At 41.3% G+C, this 19,584-nt stretch overlaps 1 protein-coding gene across 1 annotated transcript in view; it reads left to right on the top strand.

The window, feature by feature from the left end:
- The window catches only part of LOC137299268 (sialate:O-sulfotransferase 1-like), a 55,100-nt gene that overhangs the window by 24,537 nt on the left and 10,979 nt on the right, over window positions 1-19,584 (top strand). Inside the window, exons 3-4 of the mRNA XM_067967932.1 lie at window positions 44-228; window positions 16,482-16,603. Of these exons, the coding sequence (XP_067824033.1) occupies window positions 44-228; window positions 16,482-16,603 (307 nt within the window). The remainder of the gene's footprint in view (window positions 1-43; window positions 229-16,481; window positions 16,604-19,584) is intronic.

The raw sequence follows: 19,584 nt of genomic DNA, 5'->3' as shown, positions 1-19,584 counted from the left end.
GTTTTTCTTTCTTTGTAATCTGACAGCAAATTTGTTTCGACAGAGGTTATCTCTATGCGGGTCTGGAATATGGTGCAGAATGTTACTGTGGAAATCGAGTTACTTCGACCAACGCAAGGCAAGAGGATTGTAACATGGAGTGTAAAGGGGAGAAGCACACAGTCTGTGGTGGAGTGAACAGACTGTCAGTGTACAAAGTAGAAGATCTTCGACCAAGCAACAAACGATGTATGTTTTTTACTTGGAAATATTTAAAAGAACATGATGCAGCAGTATATGGTAACCTGGTATTAATTATGCACTGATATGTACCATAAGTCCCTTAATGGGGATTCCTCTACACTCAGCAAATCATTTACTTGAACCAATTTTCCAAAATTCTGCAAGGGCCATATATGTGTGCTGTAATGATTGGTAGTGACATATTCCCATGGTTTATATTTCAATTTATTAGTTCCTTTAATATATTGTCTCTTTCATAGGAAAATAATTATTTTTATTCAATTATATATGTATTCTCGATATAGCTTGAATATGGGGCTTGAGGTAAGATATGCAACCAAGAAAATCAGAGAGATGACTGTTTCTTTAAGAGATTTGTCAGCCAAAACCCAAATGATCTGTCCTCATTGTGTCTGTAAGGGTCTCCTTGATGAATCAGCTTCAGTTCTTTTTCACCTGCCATTGGCATTAGTCCCAGCATAAGCTATCCATCTTGTGAGAAAAGCTTTCGAAATAAGTGTTGCAGTTTTTGGTTTGTCGACACTGCTTTGTGTCTGTCCTCTTCTTAAAAGGACAGACGGATTTGGACCCAACCTGAGCCTAAGAAGCTTGAACAATCCTCCCTGGATGACAAAAGAGATATAGAATAAGATGAAACGCAAAAAAGGGGTGTATGACAGATGTCAGGTTGACACAAGTGAGAATCAGGCAGAATGTAGAAAGTTCAGAGGGGAAGCGAAAAAGGAAATAAGAGGGGCAAAGAGAGAGTATGAGAATAGACTGGCGACCAACATAAAAGGGAATCCAAAAGTCTTCTACAGGCATGTAAACAGTAAACGGGTAGTAAGAGGAGGGGTAGGACCGATTAGGGACCATAAAGGAGATCTACTCATGGAGGCAGAGGGGATGGCCAAGGTACTAAATGAGTACTTTGCATCTGTCTTTACCAAGGAAGAAGATGCTGCCACAGTCTCAGAAAAGGAAGATATAGTTGAGATACTGGATGGGCTAAAGTGATAAAGAGGAGGTACTTGAAAAGCTAGAGGTACTTAAAGTAGATAAGTCACCCGGTCTGGATGGGATACATCGTAAGTTGCTGAGGGAAGAAAGGGTGTAAATTGTGGAGGGACTGGCCATAATCTTCGAAACATCCGTAGATACCGGGGTGGTGCGAGCGGACTGGAGAATTGCAAATGTTGCACCCTTATTCAATAAAGGGTGTAAGGGTAAACCCAGCAACTATAGGCCAGTCAGTTTAACCTCAGTGGTGGGGAAACTTTAAGAAATGATAATCCAGGACAGAATTAACAGTCACTTAGACGAGTGTGGATTGATTAGGTAAAGCCAGCATGGATTTGTTAAAGGCAAATCGTGTTTAACTAACCTGATAGAGTTTTTTGATGAGGTAACAGAGAGGGTAGATGAGGGCAATGCAGTTGCTGTGGTGTACATGGACTTTCAAAAGGCGTTTGATAAAGTGTCTCATGGTAGGCTTATCATCAAGATTGCGGCCCATGGAATAAAGGAGGCAGTAGCAACATGGATTCGGAACTGGCTAAGTGACAGGCAACAGAGAGTAGTGGTGAACAGTTGTTTTTCGGACTGGAAGGAGGTGTACAGTGGTGTTCCCCAGGAGTCGGTGCTGGGACTACTGCTTTTCTTGATATATATTAATGACTTGGACTTGGGTGTACAGAGCACAATTTCAAAATTTGCAGATGACAAAACTTGGAAGGGTAGTAAAAAGTGAGGGGGATAGTGATAGACTTCAAGAGGATATGGACAGGCTGGTGGCATGGGTGGACACTTGGCAGATGAAATTTAACGCGGAGAAATGCAAAGTGATACATTTCGGTAGGAAGAACGAGGCGAGGCAATATAAACTAGAGGGCACAACTCTAAAAGGAAACAGAGAGTTCTGGGGGTATATGTGCACAAATCGTTGAAGGTGGCAGGACAGGTTGAGAAAGCAGTTAAAAAAGCATACGGGAACCTAGGCTTTATAAATAGAGGCATAGAGTACAAAAGTATGGAAGTCATGATGAATTTTTACAAAACACTGGTTCGGCCACAACTGGAGCATTGTGTCCAGTTCCGGGCACCACACTTTAGGATAGATGTGAAGGCCTTAGAGATTTACAGAATGATTCCAGGGAGGAGGGACTTTAGTTACATGGATAGACTGGAGAAGGTGGGGTTGCTTTCCTTAGAGCAGAGAAGGTTGCGAGGAGATTTGATAGAGGTATTCAAAATCAGGAAGGGTCTAGACAGAGTAGATAGAAAGAAACTGTTCCCATTGGTGGAAGGGTCAAGAACCAGAGGACATAGATTTAAGGTGATTGGCAAAAGAACCAAAGGTGATATGAGGAAAAACTTTTTTACACAGCCAGTGTTTAGGATCTGGAATGCACTGCCCGAAGGGGTGGTGGAGGCAGATTCAACCATGGCCTTCAAAAGGGAACTGGATAAGTACTTGAAAGGAAGAAATTTGCAGGGCTACGGAGATAGGGCGAGAGAGTGGGACTAGCTGGATTGCTCTTGCGTAGAGCCGGCGTGGACTCGATGGGCCGAATGGCCTCCTTCTGTGCTGTAACCTTTCTATGATTCTATGATTTTAAATCCAAAAAAGGGAAGAGTTCAAAATGGTCATTATAGCCACTAATGTGGTCGTAGATCTCAAAGGTGTTTATTTTTTGAATAATCATCATAAAATAGAAACGCTTTTATGTTTCTAAGTGTTGGGTAAATGCTCTCAATATCAATACCAGTATCTTCACACCAAATCATTACAAAATGTCTCTCAGTGATTCCACATGACAAGAGCAGCAGGCACATGGGAACAACACCACCTGCACGTTCCCCTCCAAGTCACACACCATTCCGACTTGGAAATATATCGCCGTTCCTACATCGTTGCTGGGTCAAAATCCTGGAACTCCCTTCCTAACAGCACTGTGGGAGAACCTTCACCACACGGACTGCAGCGGTTCAAGAAGGCGGCTCACCACCACCTTCTCAAGGGCAATTAGGGATGGGCAATAAATGCCGGCCTCGTCAGTGACGTCCACATACCATGAATGAATTAAAAAAATTACTGCCATGCTCCCAGGAGGTGGTTTAAGAATCAGTCTCTCAGATGGTGTGAATCTTCAAACAACTGGACGTTATTGTGAGCCTGGAGAATTCACAATTACTTCTCTATCAGGGCATCACCTTCATCAGGGTTAGATTACCAGAGGGAAATTGAAATGATTTAGTGCTGAACCCTTCCCATACGTTCGCCTGGAGTATTAGAGAGGCTTCCCACATTTTAGCCCACAAACTGAAAGCTGAAAATTCTAGGGTAAAACCAGCATGGGCGATCTCTTCCAAAAAACTTTTAGTAGCCCACAGTTAAACCATAATTAGCACAGCAACAGCGACTTCTAGTCTAAAGTCAGGCCCACACAATTCCTCTATGATTCCCCAGCCATAGAAATCACCACAAAATTTAGTATATGCCTTAGTATTTGTTCTGTGCTAATTTTTCCCTGGTTCCCTTTCTTCGTTTTCCCTGCTGTATCTAGATTTGACAAATTAGACCCAGTCTGCCAGAAATTTGCACAACAGGAGAGCAGATCTAGAACTCGGGTGTTGAGATAAGCATGCATTGCAAAATTATCCTCTCAAATGGACAGAAAATTGCATGGGTCCTGCTGATCTCTACATGTCTGAATTCCCAAATATGCACCCCTGTTTTGAAAACCTTTGCACTAATTCATAAAATCTACCCATATTTTCAAACCAATAATTCATGTACCAATATCAATAACTGGTGTTTTGAGAGCAAATTATATCAATTAACAGCCATCTTTTAATTCCCATGTAAATGCTGCTGCTTAATCCCCATGCATTTCACAATTTGCCTGCAGTTGAATATGCAATGTGTGAAGTGCATGGGGATTATGTAACACAATTGATTTTAGCTCCTCAATTATTTTTGCAGAAACTCTGACTCCAGTTTAGTCAGTGAAATGCACGGGGATTATGGTTTGCAAATCAACGCAGATTAGTAGATTGCTGTCAAGTAATACCATTCCAATTCAGAACACCAGATATTGGTATTCCAGCTATTGCTTGCCGATTACTCTAGTGCCTGTTGATCTCCCTGACATGCCTTCTTTCGCATTATAGTACTTCACCTGAAATACTGTACTGGGTGTATTTAAGATTAACCACAGTCATTAATTTTAACTTGAGTTGCCAGCCGTTACAATACTCTGTAGCTTGCACTTAGATGCCTTTTTGCTCCCTAAGCTCCAATGAGAGTTTGTACTGTGAGAACTTGTTTTATGTCCCATCTTGTTTTTAAAGCTCTTCTGGTACTGTTGAAGCTTCCTAAATGCTTTGATTGAGTCACCTTTGCCGTGAATTTGCAGGCAGTGTTCAGCTATTTTTGGTTCATTGTAAACTTTCCCTATGTTCTGACTAAAAGAAAAACTCAAACTAAATTGAGCAGCAAGTGAGTGGGAAGGCTAAAGAGTCAGATTAGGAAAGGGCAGGCTACAAAACCAGCTCAGGTCAGATTGGGAAAGGGATGCCCCAGGTGGGTTGAGCTGAGAGCCAAGAAACTACAGAGTTGGATCAGGTTTGGAGCTGGGAGATTGGATATAAAATGGAGTCACAAGTTCAGAGCATGACCCTCAATATATTGAGCAGCAGCAAAGTAAACTGGGTTATGTTCCCTGTCTATTCTGTGAACTTTCCGAACCACACCGTTCATGTTCCAGCCAGAGTGTGAGGGGTGAACGACATCGGATGAGCCTTGGAGAAGATCGGTGGGAGTGGGGGGGGGACCACCATGGGGAGGGGGGTCCACCATCGGCGGGGGGGTGGGGGGTGGTGGGGGACAGTCCACCATCTCTCTGTAATTTTATGCTTCCATCAACACTGCTTACAATGCTACCTATCTTTGTGTCAACAGCCAACTTGGGTATGTGGCTCTCTATCCCATCATCTAAGTCGTTAATAAATACAATGGATAGTTGAGACACCAACACAGATCCCTGTGGGACACCACGAGTCACATCCTGCCAATTTGAGTACCTGCCCATTATACCTATTCTCTGTCTTCGGCTGCACAGCCAATTTTCTAATTTGCCCTCAATTCCATGACATACAACTTTAGCTAACAATCTCTTATGAGGGACTTTATCGAATGCCTTCTGGAAGTCCATATAAACAGCATCCATAGACATTCCCCTGTCCACTACTTTAGTCACCTCTTCAAAAAATTCAATCAGGTTCGTCAGCCATGATCTGCCCTTATAAATCCATGTTGACTCTCACTGATCAGCTTAAAATATTCAAGGTGTTCAGTCACTCTATACTTAATTACAGACTCTAGTAATTTCCCGACAACAGATGTAAGGCTAACTGGTCTATAATTCCTTGGTTTCCCTCTCTCACCTTTCTTAAATAGTGGAGTGACGTGTGCAATTTTCCAATCTAAAGGAACGGATCCTGAATGGAGAGAACTTTGGAAGATTATAGTTAGGGCATCTGTAATGTTCTCACCTACTTCCTTTAAAATCTTAGGATGGAAACCATCAGGTCCTGGGGATTTGTCACTCTTTACTGCCATTATTTTCTTCATCACTGTTAATTTGCTTATGTTAATTATGGTGAGGCCCTGTCCCTGATTCAAAATTAGTTTCCTTGGGGTGTCCGACATGCTGTCCTCTTCCTCTACTGTAAATACTGATGCAAAGTAATTATTTAACATGTCTGCCATTTCCTTATTTTCATTAACAATATCAGTTAAAAATCATTAAAAATTATCAGTTTTTATGGGGCCCATATTGCTCTTGACCACCTTCTTTCTCTAATATAATTGCAAACATTTTTTGTGTTGATTTTGATATCCCTTGCAAGTTTTCATACTCCCTTTGTGTAGCCCTTACTATCCGTTTTGTCACCCTTTGCTGATCTTTGTATCTTTCTCAGTTGCCAGCATCTGTGCTATTTTTGCATTTTTGTATGCTTTTTCTTATAGATGTTGTCCCTTACCTCTTTTGTCATCCATGGCTGTTTTTTTTGGCAAGTAGAGCTCTTGTCCCTTAGGGGTAAAAACTGGTTCTGTATCACGTTAAATTCTTTTTTGAAGACCTCCCACTGATTTTCTGTTGTTTTACCCATTAACAGATTTGCCCAGTTTACTCTGGACTGTCTCTGTCTCATACTGTTGAAGTCGGCCTTATCTAAATTTAGAATCTTAGTAGCTGTTACGTGTTTCTCCCTTTCAAACACAAATGTTTAACTCGATCATATTATGATCGCTGTTATATAAATGTTCACCTACCGTTAGGCTGTTAACTAAATCTAGTTCATTACTCATTATTAAATCTAATATGGCCTGTCCCCTTGTTGGTTCTAGCAGAAAGTTGTCCTGAACACACTCAAGAAATTTGTCACCTTTCTGACATGAGCTTGTCTGCTTATCCCAATTTATGTGAAAGTTAAAATTCCCCATTAAAATCACTCTGCCTTTGCTACATGCTTGTCTAATCTCTGCATTTATACATTCTGCCACTTCACAGCTGTTACCAAGGGGCCGATACACAATTCCCACTACAGTCTTAAATCCTTTTCTATTTCTTAATTCGACCCATAAATTCTCCACTGCCTGCTTACCTCTCGTTATATCCTCTCTTATCATTGAAGTAATTTCATCCTTAATCACTAAGGCTACTCCTCCCCCTCTACCAGTTTCCCTATCCTTATAACCTGGTCTGTCTATGTCCTCCTGAAGTCTGCTACTATCCTCCTCACTATTATGTTGCCAAGTTTTGTATCATCCGCAAACTTCAAAATTGTACTCCTATACCCAAATCCAGGTCATTTATATATAAGAAAATCAATGGTCCTAATACAGTTCCCTGGAGGACCCTACTGCAGTCAGAAAAACATCTGTTCACCTCTACTCTCTGCCTCCTATCCCTTAGCCAATTACATACCGAAGTTACCACCATCCCTTTAATCCTATGTGCATCTATTTTCTGAATAAGTCAGTTTGTGGCACTTTATCAAATGCCTTTTGAAAGTCCATATACACAACATCTACTGCACTACCTTAATCAACCCTCTCTGATACTTCATCAAAAAACTCAAATCAGGTTAGTCCGACATGATTTGCCTTTAACAAATCCATGCTGACTGTTCCTTAATAACACATGCTTCTCCAAGTGAGAATTAATTTTGTCCTTGACAATGGATCTCTAATAGTTTTCCCACCACTGACGTTAGATTGACTGGCCTAGTTACCAGGTTTATCCCTCTCCTTTTTTGAATAGGGGTGTAACATTTGCAACCATCCAGTCCTCTGGCACCACTCCCATGTCTAAGGAGAATTGAAAGATTGTGGTCAGAGCTTCTGCTATCTCCACCCTTGCTTCCCTTAGCTACCTAGAATACATCCTATCTGGACCATGAGACTTGTTAACTTTGAGTGATGCCAACCTATTTAGCACCTCTTTTCTATCTATTTTTATTCTATCCAATATATCTACTCCTTTCTCCTCTACTGCGGCATTAACTTTGTCCTCTTCTTTTGTGAAGACAGATGCAAAGTATTCATTCAGTACCTCAGTCATGCTCTCTGCCTCCACAAAAAGATTTCCTTCTTTGTCCCTAATCGGCCCCACCATTTCTTTAACTGTCCTTTTACATTTTATATGTTTATAAAAGATTTTTGGGTTCCATTTTATTTTACCCGCTAATCTTTTCTCATATTCTCTCTTTACCGTTCTTATATCCTTGTTCAATTTCCCCCTGCACTCTTTGTATTTTGCCCGGCTTTCTACTGTATTCTGACATTTGTCAAAAACCTCCTTTTTCTGTTTTATCCTAACCTCTATTTCTTTTGTCATCCATGGGGTTGTAGCTTTGGATGCCCTATCTTTCCTCCTATGGGAATATGCATGGTTTATACCGGAACTATCCCTGCCTTGAAGGCTGGCCATTGCTAATTTACTGTTTTCTTGGCCAATCTTTGTTTCCAGTTCAACTGCACTAGATCCCTTCTCAAATCACTGAAATTGGCTCTCTTCTAGTTGGGTATTTTCACCGTCGATTTTTCTTTATCCATTTCTGTAACTACCTTAAACCTAATTGTATTATGATCACTATTACCCAGATGTTCACCCATTGAAACCACACTCCACTTGCTCTACTTCATTCCCCAGAACTAGATCCAGCATTCCTTCTTCGTTGGGCTAGAAACATACTGATTAAGAAAGTTCTCCTGTACTCATTTTAGGAATTCTTCACCCTCCTTGCCCCTTACATTGTTTTCTCCCAGTCTATATTCGGATGATTGAAGTCCTCTACTATTACTGCTCTATTATTTTTACATTTCTCTGAAATTTGCCTATAGATTTGCTCCTCTACCTTCTTCTCACTATTTGGGGGTCCATAGTAAACACCCAGCAATGGAACAGCTCCTTCTCTGTTCCTTAACTCTAGCCAAATAGATTCAGTCTTTGAACCCTCTACTATATTGTCGCTCTGCAGAACTATAATATTATTCTTGATCAAAACTGTCACCCCCTCCCCCCGCCCTTTCTTTATTCCTTCCCTATCCCTCCTGAATAAACTGAGGCCAGGAATGTTTAGTTCCCATTCCTGCCCATGTTTAAGCCAGGTCTCCATTGTAGCTACTTTATCATAACCCCACATGGCAACTTGTGCCTGCAGCTCATCAACTTTTTTTGTAACACTTCTCACATTAACACGCATGGATTCCAACACCAGTACTACTCTGCTTTGCTTTTCTCCTCCATCTAATTTCTGCTCTTTCTACACTATTCTATATTCTGTTGCTATTTGTCACTCCTAGTTTTCTATGCACTTTATCTCTCTTCTCTGCTGCTATGTCCTGGTTCTCCTCCCCCCAAAATTAGATAAATGGCAAAAGAACCAGAGGAGAGATGAGTAGAAATATTTTTGCATAACAAGTTTGCATAAGAAATCTGGAACGCACTGCTTGAAAGGATGATCGAAGCAGATTCAATAGCAACTTTCAAAAGGCAATTGGATATACACTTGAAAAGGAAAAATTTGCACGGCTATGAGGAAAGAGTGAGGGAATGGGCCCTAATTGGATAGCTCTTTAAAAGAGCCGACACATGCACGATGGGCTGAATGGCCTCCTTCTGTGCTGTAAGATTCTATGAATGCTCTTTATTTGCCACTGTGGCAGGGAAAATCACATCAAACTACAAAATAATGCCTTAATGTGAGTGGCGTGACATGAATCACTTCAGTTGTGACATTAAATAATGTAGAAATTCCATTGTTCATTATGTCTTTGGTGAAGGGTATTACAAAATGACTCATTGTAGTGACTTATTATCTTACCCATTCTATATAATACACATTATAGGATAACAGAAAGATGACAGGGGAATGTTTGAGTGCAGAGTTGGTGGTGGGAAAAAAGTTAGTCATTATGTTTATGTTAGTCATTACTGATTTGATTGTATAATAGATATTTTTTGTATGTTAGCTGTAGAATCTCAAGGTTATATATCATAAATTAAATGATATCGTGCTGTCCACACAATACAATGATATCTGACATAATACTTTGCTGTCTAACTGACACTGCACAATGCTGTCTGAAACGATACAGTGCAGTCTGACACTATACAATTCAGTCTAACTGATACAACACTATGCTGTCTCATATTAGAATGTTATTATTTTGCTGTTTGACATTGAGTAATTTTGTTGCACACATTGTGCAATGGAGGTCAATTTGACCCTTTCCAGATCAGCTCTTCTCTTTTGTTCAGCTATAATGACAGTCTTTATCTTTGCCCTTAACACCAAGGGCAGTCACTCCTTTGATGTGGTGGCTGACTCAGATTGTTCCAGAGTGAGGGGGGAGGGGTGGAGGTTGGAAAATTTTTGTGCTAGTAGAAAATTCAACAGGTTAGTAATTACATTATGCAATATTCATAGAATCATCGAAAGTTATGGCGCGGAAGCAGGCCATTCGGCCCATCGTGTCCGTGCTGGCTGAGAAAGAGCTATCCAGCTTAATCCCACTTTCCAGCACTTGGTCCGTAGCTTCAAATGCACATCCAAGTACTTTTTAAATGAGTTGAGGGTTTCTGCCTCTGCCACCCTTTCGGGCAGAGGTTTCCAGACCCCCACCACCCTCTGGGTGAAAACATTTCTCCTCAGTTCCCCTCTAATCCTTCTACCAATACTTTAAATCTATGCTGCTTGGTCATTGACCTCTCTGCTAAGGGAAATAGGTCCTCCCTAACAACTCTATCTAGTCCCATCATAATTTTGTATACCTCAATTAAATCTCCCCTGAGCCAACATTGTTCCAAAGAAAACAACCCCAGCCTATCCAGTCTTTTCTCTTAGCTAAAATTCTCCAGCCCTGGCAACATCCTCGTAAAGCTCCTCTGCACCCTCTCTAGTGCAATCACATTTTTCCTGTAATGTGATGACTAGAACTGTACGCAGTACTCAAGCTGTGGCCTAACCAGTGTTTTATACAGTTCTGCTCTACCTCCCTGCTCTTATGCATTTGGGGAGGGCAAAAAAGGCAAAGGAGTACACAATAAATGGGAGGATATTGAAAGGTGTAGAGGAACAAAGGGACTTTGGAATGCATATCCTCAGATCCCTGAAGGTAGCAGCACAGGTAGAAGCACAGGTAGATAAGATAGTTAAAAAGGCATACAGGATTTTTTCCTTTATTAGCCGAGGCATACCTGTGCTTCTACCTGTGCTGCCATCTTCAGGGATCTGAGGATATGCATTCCAAAGTCCCTTTGTTCCTCTACACCTTTCAATATCCTCCCATTTATTGTGTACTCCTTTGCCTTTTTTGACCTCCCCAAATGCATTACCACACACTTCTCTGGATTGAATTCCATTTGCCACCTTTCTGCCCACCTGACCAGTCCATTGAAATCTTCCTGCAGTCTGCAGCTTTCCTCCTCACTGTCAACCACACAGCCAATTTTTTAATCATTTGCAAACTTCTTGATCAAGCCCCCCGCCCCCATTCAAGTCCATATCATTAATATGTACCACAAAAAGCAAGGGACCTAAGACTGAGCCTTGAGGGACCCCACTGGAAACAGCCTTCCAGTCGCACAAACACCCGTCAACCATTACCCTTTGCTTCCTGCCACTGAGCCAATTTTGGATCCAACTAGCCACTTTCCCTTGGATCCCATGGGCTTTTACTTTTTTGACCAGTCTGCCATGTGGGACTTTGTCAAAAGCCTTGCTAAAATCCATGTACACTACATCAAACGCATTACCCTCATTGACCCTCCTTGTTACCTGCTCAAAAAATTCAATCAAGTTAGTCAGACACAACCCTTCCTTAACAAATCCACGTTGACTGTCCTTGATTAACCCGTGTCTTTCTAAATGACGATTTATGCTGTCCCTCAGAATTGATTCCAATAATTTGCCCACCACTGAAGTTAGACTGACTGGCCTGTAATTACTCAGTCTATCTCTTTCTCCCTTTTTAAACAACGGTGCAACGTTAGCAGTCCTCCAATCCTCCGGCACCACGCCTGTAACCAGGGAGGATTGGAAAATGATGGTTAGAGCCTCTGCTATTTCCTCCCTTGCTTCTCTTAGCAGCCTGGGATACATTTAAGCCGGGCCTAGCGATTTATCTACTTTCAAAGATGCTAAACCCAATAATACATTCCTCTCTCACTATGTTTATCCCATCCAATATTTTACACTCCTCCTTAACTACAGTCTCTGCATCATTCCCCTCTTTTGCAAAGACAGACGCAAAGTATTCATTAAGAACCATACCCACATCTTCTGCCTCCACATATAGGTTGCCTTTTTGGCCTCCAGTAGGCCCTACTTTTTCCTTAGTTATCCTCTTGCTCTTTATGTATTTATAAAATATTTTGGGGTTTTCCTTAGTTTTACTTGTCAGTACTTTTTCATGCTCTCTCTTTGCTTTCCTAATTTCCTTTTTAATTTCATCCCAGCATTTTCCATACTCCTCTAGGCTTTCTGCAGTATTGAACTCTTGGTATCTGACATAAGCTTCCCTTTTTTGCCTTATCTTACCCTGTATGCTCCTTGTCATCAGGGGGCTCTAAATTTGGCAGTCCCACCCTTTTTCTTTGTGGGAACCCCTTGAATCTCCCCCTTGAATGCCTCCCACTGCTCTGACACTGATTTAGCTTCAAATAGCTGTTTCCAGTGCACTTTTGCTAAATCACTTCTCAGCTTAGTAATATTGTAACGACAAATACAGCACAGCATGACTCATCTATCAATTATCCTAACAACTGTAAAAATTATAAACTGACGCCTCCTTCCCTGTAATTCAGAATATTTAATTTGTTTTTAGGCCTCTTATCTCACATCTACTTATTTCATTTTCCTGGCAAATTGGACTGGTGACATGCAGTCATGTTCTTCTGTAAAGATGTAATATCAAATTACACGCTTTTTTTTACTTAATGCTGTTGTCGCATATTATCATATTATGACTTTAAATGTTACTTTTACACTTTACAAGACACTGAAGCAAACACTGCTATGACTGCACCTCCGGTGCTGTGCCTGTAAGGGGAGGAGCGTGCTCAGATTTGCTGGTTGAAGACCTAACTCCTGGCAAGGCCTTACATTGGGAACAGGGGGAAGAGGCTGAAACAAGATCACAGCTACAGTCCTAAAAGCACCAGTCAGAAGACCCTAAAGCCTGAAGATTGTCTTGGGGGTGGGGGCTTGAAATTAAGAAAGATGCTTTTCTGCATAAATCTTTGGGTTGCCCTCAAGACTCCCAGAGACTCTCCAGTCTTTGGTGGTCCTAGCACAAAACCTAACAGCAGGTTTCTTCAGACACACTTCCACTGGGGTGTCCTTATGAAGAGGAATCTGAGGTTGGAGCATTGTTATGCTGGGCTTGCACCTTCTCCAGGTTCAGGCCCTGCTACTTCCATTGGGAAGTCCCCGAAATCTTGGGGTAGCACAGTAGGGTGGAGACCAGACATAATGGGTCTCTGCCTTTTTCCTCGTCACTAGGCAGGAAGAGGAAAATCTCTTTTCATATCACACATGCATCATATAGGAGCTGTGAACCATTTGAGGAGAAGATGTATGTTGTATATTGCATGGCTGTTATACGTATCTGAGATACCATGCAAATAAATAATGGCTTCTTAATCACCAACATAGCAGATCTTGCTCTCACAGATTGGCTTTGCGCCTTTGCTAAGCATTCATCATTCAGATGAGATGCTAAACCAAGGTTCTGCCTGCTTATTCCAGAGGTCTAGGTGGACATTAAAGGTCCCCTGCATTATTTAAAGAGTAAGGAGTTCTTGCAGCATCCAGCCTAGGGATCCTTCCTCAACTGATCACCATCAAAAAGCAGATTAACTAGCCCCCAGTTAATGGCTGCTTGTGGGACATTGCTGGTACAGAATATCTTGCACTTCAGAGTAATTCATTATGTGAAATGCTTTGAGATATGTGAAGATGACATAAGAACATAAGAAATAGTTGCAGGAGTCGGCTTTATGGCCCCTCGAGTCTGCTCCTCCATTCAATAAGATCATGGCTGATCTTTGACCACAACTTCACTTTCCCGCCCAATCCCCATATCCCTTGATTCCCCTAGTGTCTAAAAATCTATCAATCTCAGCCTTGAACATATTCAATGACTCAGCATCCACAGCCGTCTGGGGTAGGGAATTCCAAAGATTCACGATCCTCTGAGTGAAGAAATTCCTCCGCATAGCAGTCATAAATAACTGACACCTTATCCTGTGACTATGTCCCCTAGTTCTAATCTCTCCAGCCAGGGGAAACAACCTCTCAGCGTCTACCCTGTCAGGCCCCCTCAGAATCTTGTATGTTTCAATGAGATCACTTCTCATTCTTCTAAACTCCAGAGAGTATAGGCCCATTCTACTCAATCTCTCCTCATAGGACAATCCTCTCATCCCAGGAATCAATCTAATGAACCTTCATTGCACCACCTCTAAGGCAAGTATATCCTTCCTTAGGTAAGGAGACCAAAACTGTACACAGTACTCCAGGTGAGGTCTCACCAAAACCCTGTACAATTGTAATAAGACTTCCTTACTCTTGTACTCCAAACCCTTGCAATAAAGGCCAACATGCCATTTGCCTTCCAAATTGCTTGCTGTACCTGCATGCTAACTTTTTGTGTTTCTTGTACGAGGACACCCAAATCCCTCTGAACACTAAAATTTAATGATTTCTCACCATTTAAAAAATATTCTGTTTTTTTATTCTTCAACAAGGCACCATGTAAGTGCAATTATTATTGTTGCTGTCACAACTTACCCAGTTTACAGTATACTTGTAGAATGGTTGACATTGAGAAATACACACAGTACCAGATGCCAGTGAACTTTCAAATTTTACTCATTATGTAGGGTTGCCAACCCTCCAGGATTGTCTTGGAGTCTCCAGAAATTAATGATTAATCTCTTAGACACTGCTGTGAGCAACCTAGGAGAAAACTCAAAAGGTCATTAAAAAAATTGTGTTTTTTTTTCATTTACTTTGAATGCTTTTGTTTATTAGTTATAAAAATATTAGAGATGGGTAAGAAAGACTGTTTGACAGTGTGGGTGGTTGGAAGCAGGAGATCATGTGATGAAACCTCCAGGAATACGTCCAACTAAAGTTGGCAACCCTATCAGTATGTGCTGTACATTACACAAAAGCCAAAACTGCTTCTTAGATCGTTGAACATTGAATAATACTGTGACTGAGATAAAGGAAAAATCTGCTTGTTTTCAATGAGTAGAATGCCGCTTTTGAGCTGCTGTATTGTGATTACTGAGTATGGTAGGTATGTGACTCCATGCATTTTAAAGCTAATTTCAGAAGACCAATTCAGAATGCAGAGGTCTGCTCAGGGATCTTGTTTAGAAACAGGACAGAGTTATTTGTCTCAACTATAACAGCAGGAACTTGCATTTATATCGCACCTTTAATGTAAAGCATGCTCCAAGCTGATTCACGGAGGTGTACGTAAAAAATGGACACCAAGCTAAAGAAGGAGATATTAGGAGGAGTAAACAAAAACAAGGTCAAAGAAATGGTTTTAAGGAGGGTCTTAAAGGAGGAGAGGTATGTGGAGAGGCAGAGGAGTTTAGGGAGGGAATTCCAGAGTGTGGGGCTTGAGCAGCCAATGGAAGAAACAGGGGATGCACAAAAATTCTGATGTGATTAAAAAACAGAATGTGCTACTCACATAATTAAAGGTTTTTTTTAATCATATTATCAAAGGGAACTATGAGCTCAACTCTAATCCATATCCATATTCTTTAAATAAAAGAAAAGGATTAAATATTTGACATAGTTTCCAGAAAACACCACCATTGCCAGATCAAGCATAATTATTTTTCATTCAAACAAAACATAGTTTATGGGATCACCAAAAGTAACTAATAGTCATTATACATTGTCTGATAACAGTCTTCCTGGACTATTAACCAACAGTGAAAATGCTGTTATTCCAGCACACAGCAAAGCCTTTAGTAACTTGCAATTCCACGATTATATTTTAATTGACTTCCTGCACCGTTAGGTGTCCTCAATTCTGTCAACTATCAAGTGTACATACCATTTAGCTTTGTCTCCCTTTCAATTTTGTCATGCATTTCTGAAGTGTTTAGTATACTGTGTATAAAAAAAACCCAATGTAATCAGAATGGGTTTACAGTATCAACTACGATTGGTAAAAAAATGACCTTTTAGAGATATTTTTCAACTCAATTCTGTAACCTCTTTGACCAAGTTTTTAGTCACCTCTCGGAATATCTCCTTCTTTGGCTTGGTGTCAATTTTTATTTGACTGTGCCCCTGTGAAGCGCCTTGGGACGTTTTTCTATGTCAAAGGCGCTATTTAAATGCAAGTTGTTGTTGCTCCCCAGATGCATTGAGTACAGTCCTTCACTTAATATTTGAGACAATCGAGGAAGAAACCCTTCCTTACTTCCCACAGAAGACCTGACCAGGACTCTAGAACTGCAGTCTTCTGGTTGGGTAAGCAGCACTTTGACATTATTGGCAGTGTCATAGCCTCATTCTCATGTCCTTAATTTAAGAAAGTAAGATATTACCTTTCCATTAAGAGTTTCAACAACATAGAGTGTTATTCTCAAATAATTGTAATAGGCCCATTTTTGTTGATTTAAAGTAATATGCATTTTATGTTGCTTCAGATAGGAATGTTCTCTATCGAGGATGTTTCAAGATACCCAAGAATCTAACTGCCACCTTCCCAGTCTATTCAATCCAGCCTAATTTGACTGTTCCTAAATGCACAGAATTCTGCACTAAAAAGGTAGGTGGACTCTTTCATTAAAGAGAACCAAAGATATAATTGCAAGGTCAAAAGCAAAATACTGCAGGTGCTGGAAATCTGAAATAAGAACAGAAAATGCTGGAAATATTCAGCAAGTCAGGCAGCATCTGTGGAGAAAGAAACAGAGTTAACGTTTCAGGTCATCGACCTGAAACGTTAACTCTGTTTCTTTCTCCACACATGCTGACTGACTTGCTAAGTTTTTCCAGCATTTTCTGTTCTTATTTTATATTATATATGATTCCATGAAGTAATTGAGCCATTGTTTTGAATGTGGAACGTTTGGGCTGTGAGGTAAACTCCTAAATGCTAGAAGTGGATGAAAGTTTAAATTACATTGAAGGTTGGTTTGAACATTAAAGCCGTAAGCATGATGGGTTTGTTAAAATTCCTTGCTGGCTGCTTGGTGGAAATTCCCAGCTGAAATGAACAGTTAATCCCAGCATTGTGGTCTTGACATCAGCAAATCGCCTCGTAGAGTCACTGTGCAGCAAGCTGAAGTTCCAAAACTGGCTCCATCTGGTTATGTACCTCGATCAGCAAAAGATTAACCCTTTGAAAACAAGAGTGCTTTTTCAGTACAAGTAAAAAGAAAAAAAATGCAAATGCTGGAAAGTCACTTCTGATGAAGGCCCTTCATCCGAAACCTTAACCTGTTGTCTCTCTTTACAGATGCTGACAGACCTACTGTGCATTTGCAGTGGAGTCTTTTTGGTTTTTATTTCAGCACTTTTTTGGATTGTGAGAATTCTTTATTTCAATGAAATGGTGGCCTGAACATATTATTCAATATAAGAACCCAGTAAGCACAGAATGGACATGACTTACAATCTGAGAGCTGAAACAAATGTAAAGCTGTATTATGGTACACAAAGGCAGCTGCAGTCAAGAAAAACAGGGATAATCTGTTCATTAAATACTGTTGACCGGAGGTCACCGGTTACGGTTATTGGCTTAGTACAAAGAGGAGAAGAGTCAATTCTCTCTTAACTCTCAATTCGCTTTATTCGCATCGTTAGATCATAAACATATAGCTTACCCAAACTAGGATCTAAACGCACACCCACTAGGTTTCTCTGACACTCCCTGAGTGGTCACAGAATAAAAAGGCTATTACCCGAAAAGGAGAGATGAAGCTGGCCAGGCGTTCCGTTCTTTCTCTCTTTCGACGTCGTCTCTACGTCCCTGACGTAGGTTCTTCCACTTCCGCGATGATTGGTCTCCGGAGTCTTCGCTGGCTCCACGCCCGAGATTCTTCATTCTTATTCCGAATCTTATCTCTTCAAGCTGTGCTGTCTCTCTCTCCCGTTGGTTTAGGCTTGCTTGCCTAGTCCGTGTCTTCTCCTCATTGGCTCTGTCCCAAGGACTTAGGTAGCATTACCTCATTACTCCTTTTCTAAATAAGGACTTGTGTCTTATCACATCTCCTTTGTCTTTCACAAAATTTAGCTAATTCAAACCGGTTCCAGCCAGCTCAGGCCAGCGACTGAACTCAGGTTACTTCAGTTCAAAAGTTGCTTTTGCCTGTGTGTCAGCAGTTCGGAATAAACTCAGTAGTTTCTGCAGTCCCTGGCCAACAATACAAAAATTGAAAAGCTGACAGTGGATGTGACATTAGTATAATGATTATTGAATCTACTTATTAGCATTTTAGTTAATTAAAGGTGTAAGATGGTTGTCTTTCAGATTTAATATCAACTAACCGCAGCAGTGACAGAAGTGAATGATACAAAGTAACTTTCTAAATCACAGCATGGGTGCAGCAGCAATTACCAGCTACCCCATGATACAGCAAGTTCAGGAGAAGGGCATAACCCAGTTCCGAGAGAATGGGAGTATTTGACTCGCAGAACAAGCTATCACCAGGCAGCAGATCTACTGCAGCAGAGGCAGTTATGTGGGCCTGATGGGACAGCAGTGCAGGACAAGGCTCAGCGGGGAGACCTGTGAGGTGTGCCACCTGGTCCACACAAATCTGCAGGGATAGTCAGTCATCTGCACCGCACTGCCAATATCAGGGAAGGTCGATAATGCCCTCAACTTTAATGCCACAGGGTCCTGCCAGGTACACACAGTGAACATCATGGGAGTTAACTGCTTTTCTATGCCTCCCATTAAGAAGGTAATTGAGACCATAGGAGAGATTTTAACCCTGCCCACCCGGTAGAAATCGGGTGAACGGACAGTTAAAATCACTCGTGGGGCTCACCTGCCAACATCCCCCAACGATCCCACTGGCTACGATTTTAACCTGCTCTTCTGCAATAGAGATATTATTCATTGTATTATACATTGTGCTCGCTGATTTACATTGGCACCCAGTCCACCAACGCCTCGATTTTAAAATTCTTATCTTCATGTTTAAATCCCTCTATGGCCTCACCTCTCCCTATCTCTGTAACCTCCTCCAGCCCTACAACCCTCTGAGAACTCTGTGTTCCTCCAACTCTGGTCTCTTTTGCACCCCCCACTTCTTTCGCTTCACCATTGGCGGCCGTGCCTTCAGCTGTCTCAGCCCCAAGCTCTGGAATTCCCTCCCCAAACTTCTTTGCCTCTCTACTTCTCTCTCCTCCTTTAAGACACTGCTTAAAACCTACCTCTTCGACGACACCAAATTGGGGGCTGTAGTTAATTCAAAGGAAGAATGCGTCAAAATGCAAGAAGACGTTAAACTTGCAGAATGGGCTTGCAATTGGTAAATGAATTTCAATATAGATAAGTGTGAGGTGGTGCATTTTGGTAGGAAGAATAAGGAGGCCACATACTGCTTGGATGAGATAGAGAAGCAAAGGGATCTAGGGGTACAGATACACAAATCACTAAAAGTAGCGACTAAGTTCCCATCTTTGTAACATTGCTGCCCTTAACCCCCTTTTTCCAGGTGCAAGACTAGACAGGGCAAGACAGGGACAGAGAAAAGACATGGGGTCATGGCTTGAGTTTTGATGCTGACTTTCCTG

This window comes from Heptranchias perlo, chromosome 28, assembly GCF_035084215.1.
Source record: "Heptranchias perlo isolate sHepPer1 chromosome 28, sHepPer1.hap1, whole genome shotgun sequence".
Classification (NCBI taxonomy): domain Eukaryota; kingdom Metazoa; phylum Chordata; class Chondrichthyes; order Hexanchiformes; family Hexanchidae; genus Heptranchias; species Heptranchias perlo.
This window is presented reverse-complemented; position numbering and strand designations above follow the sequence as displayed.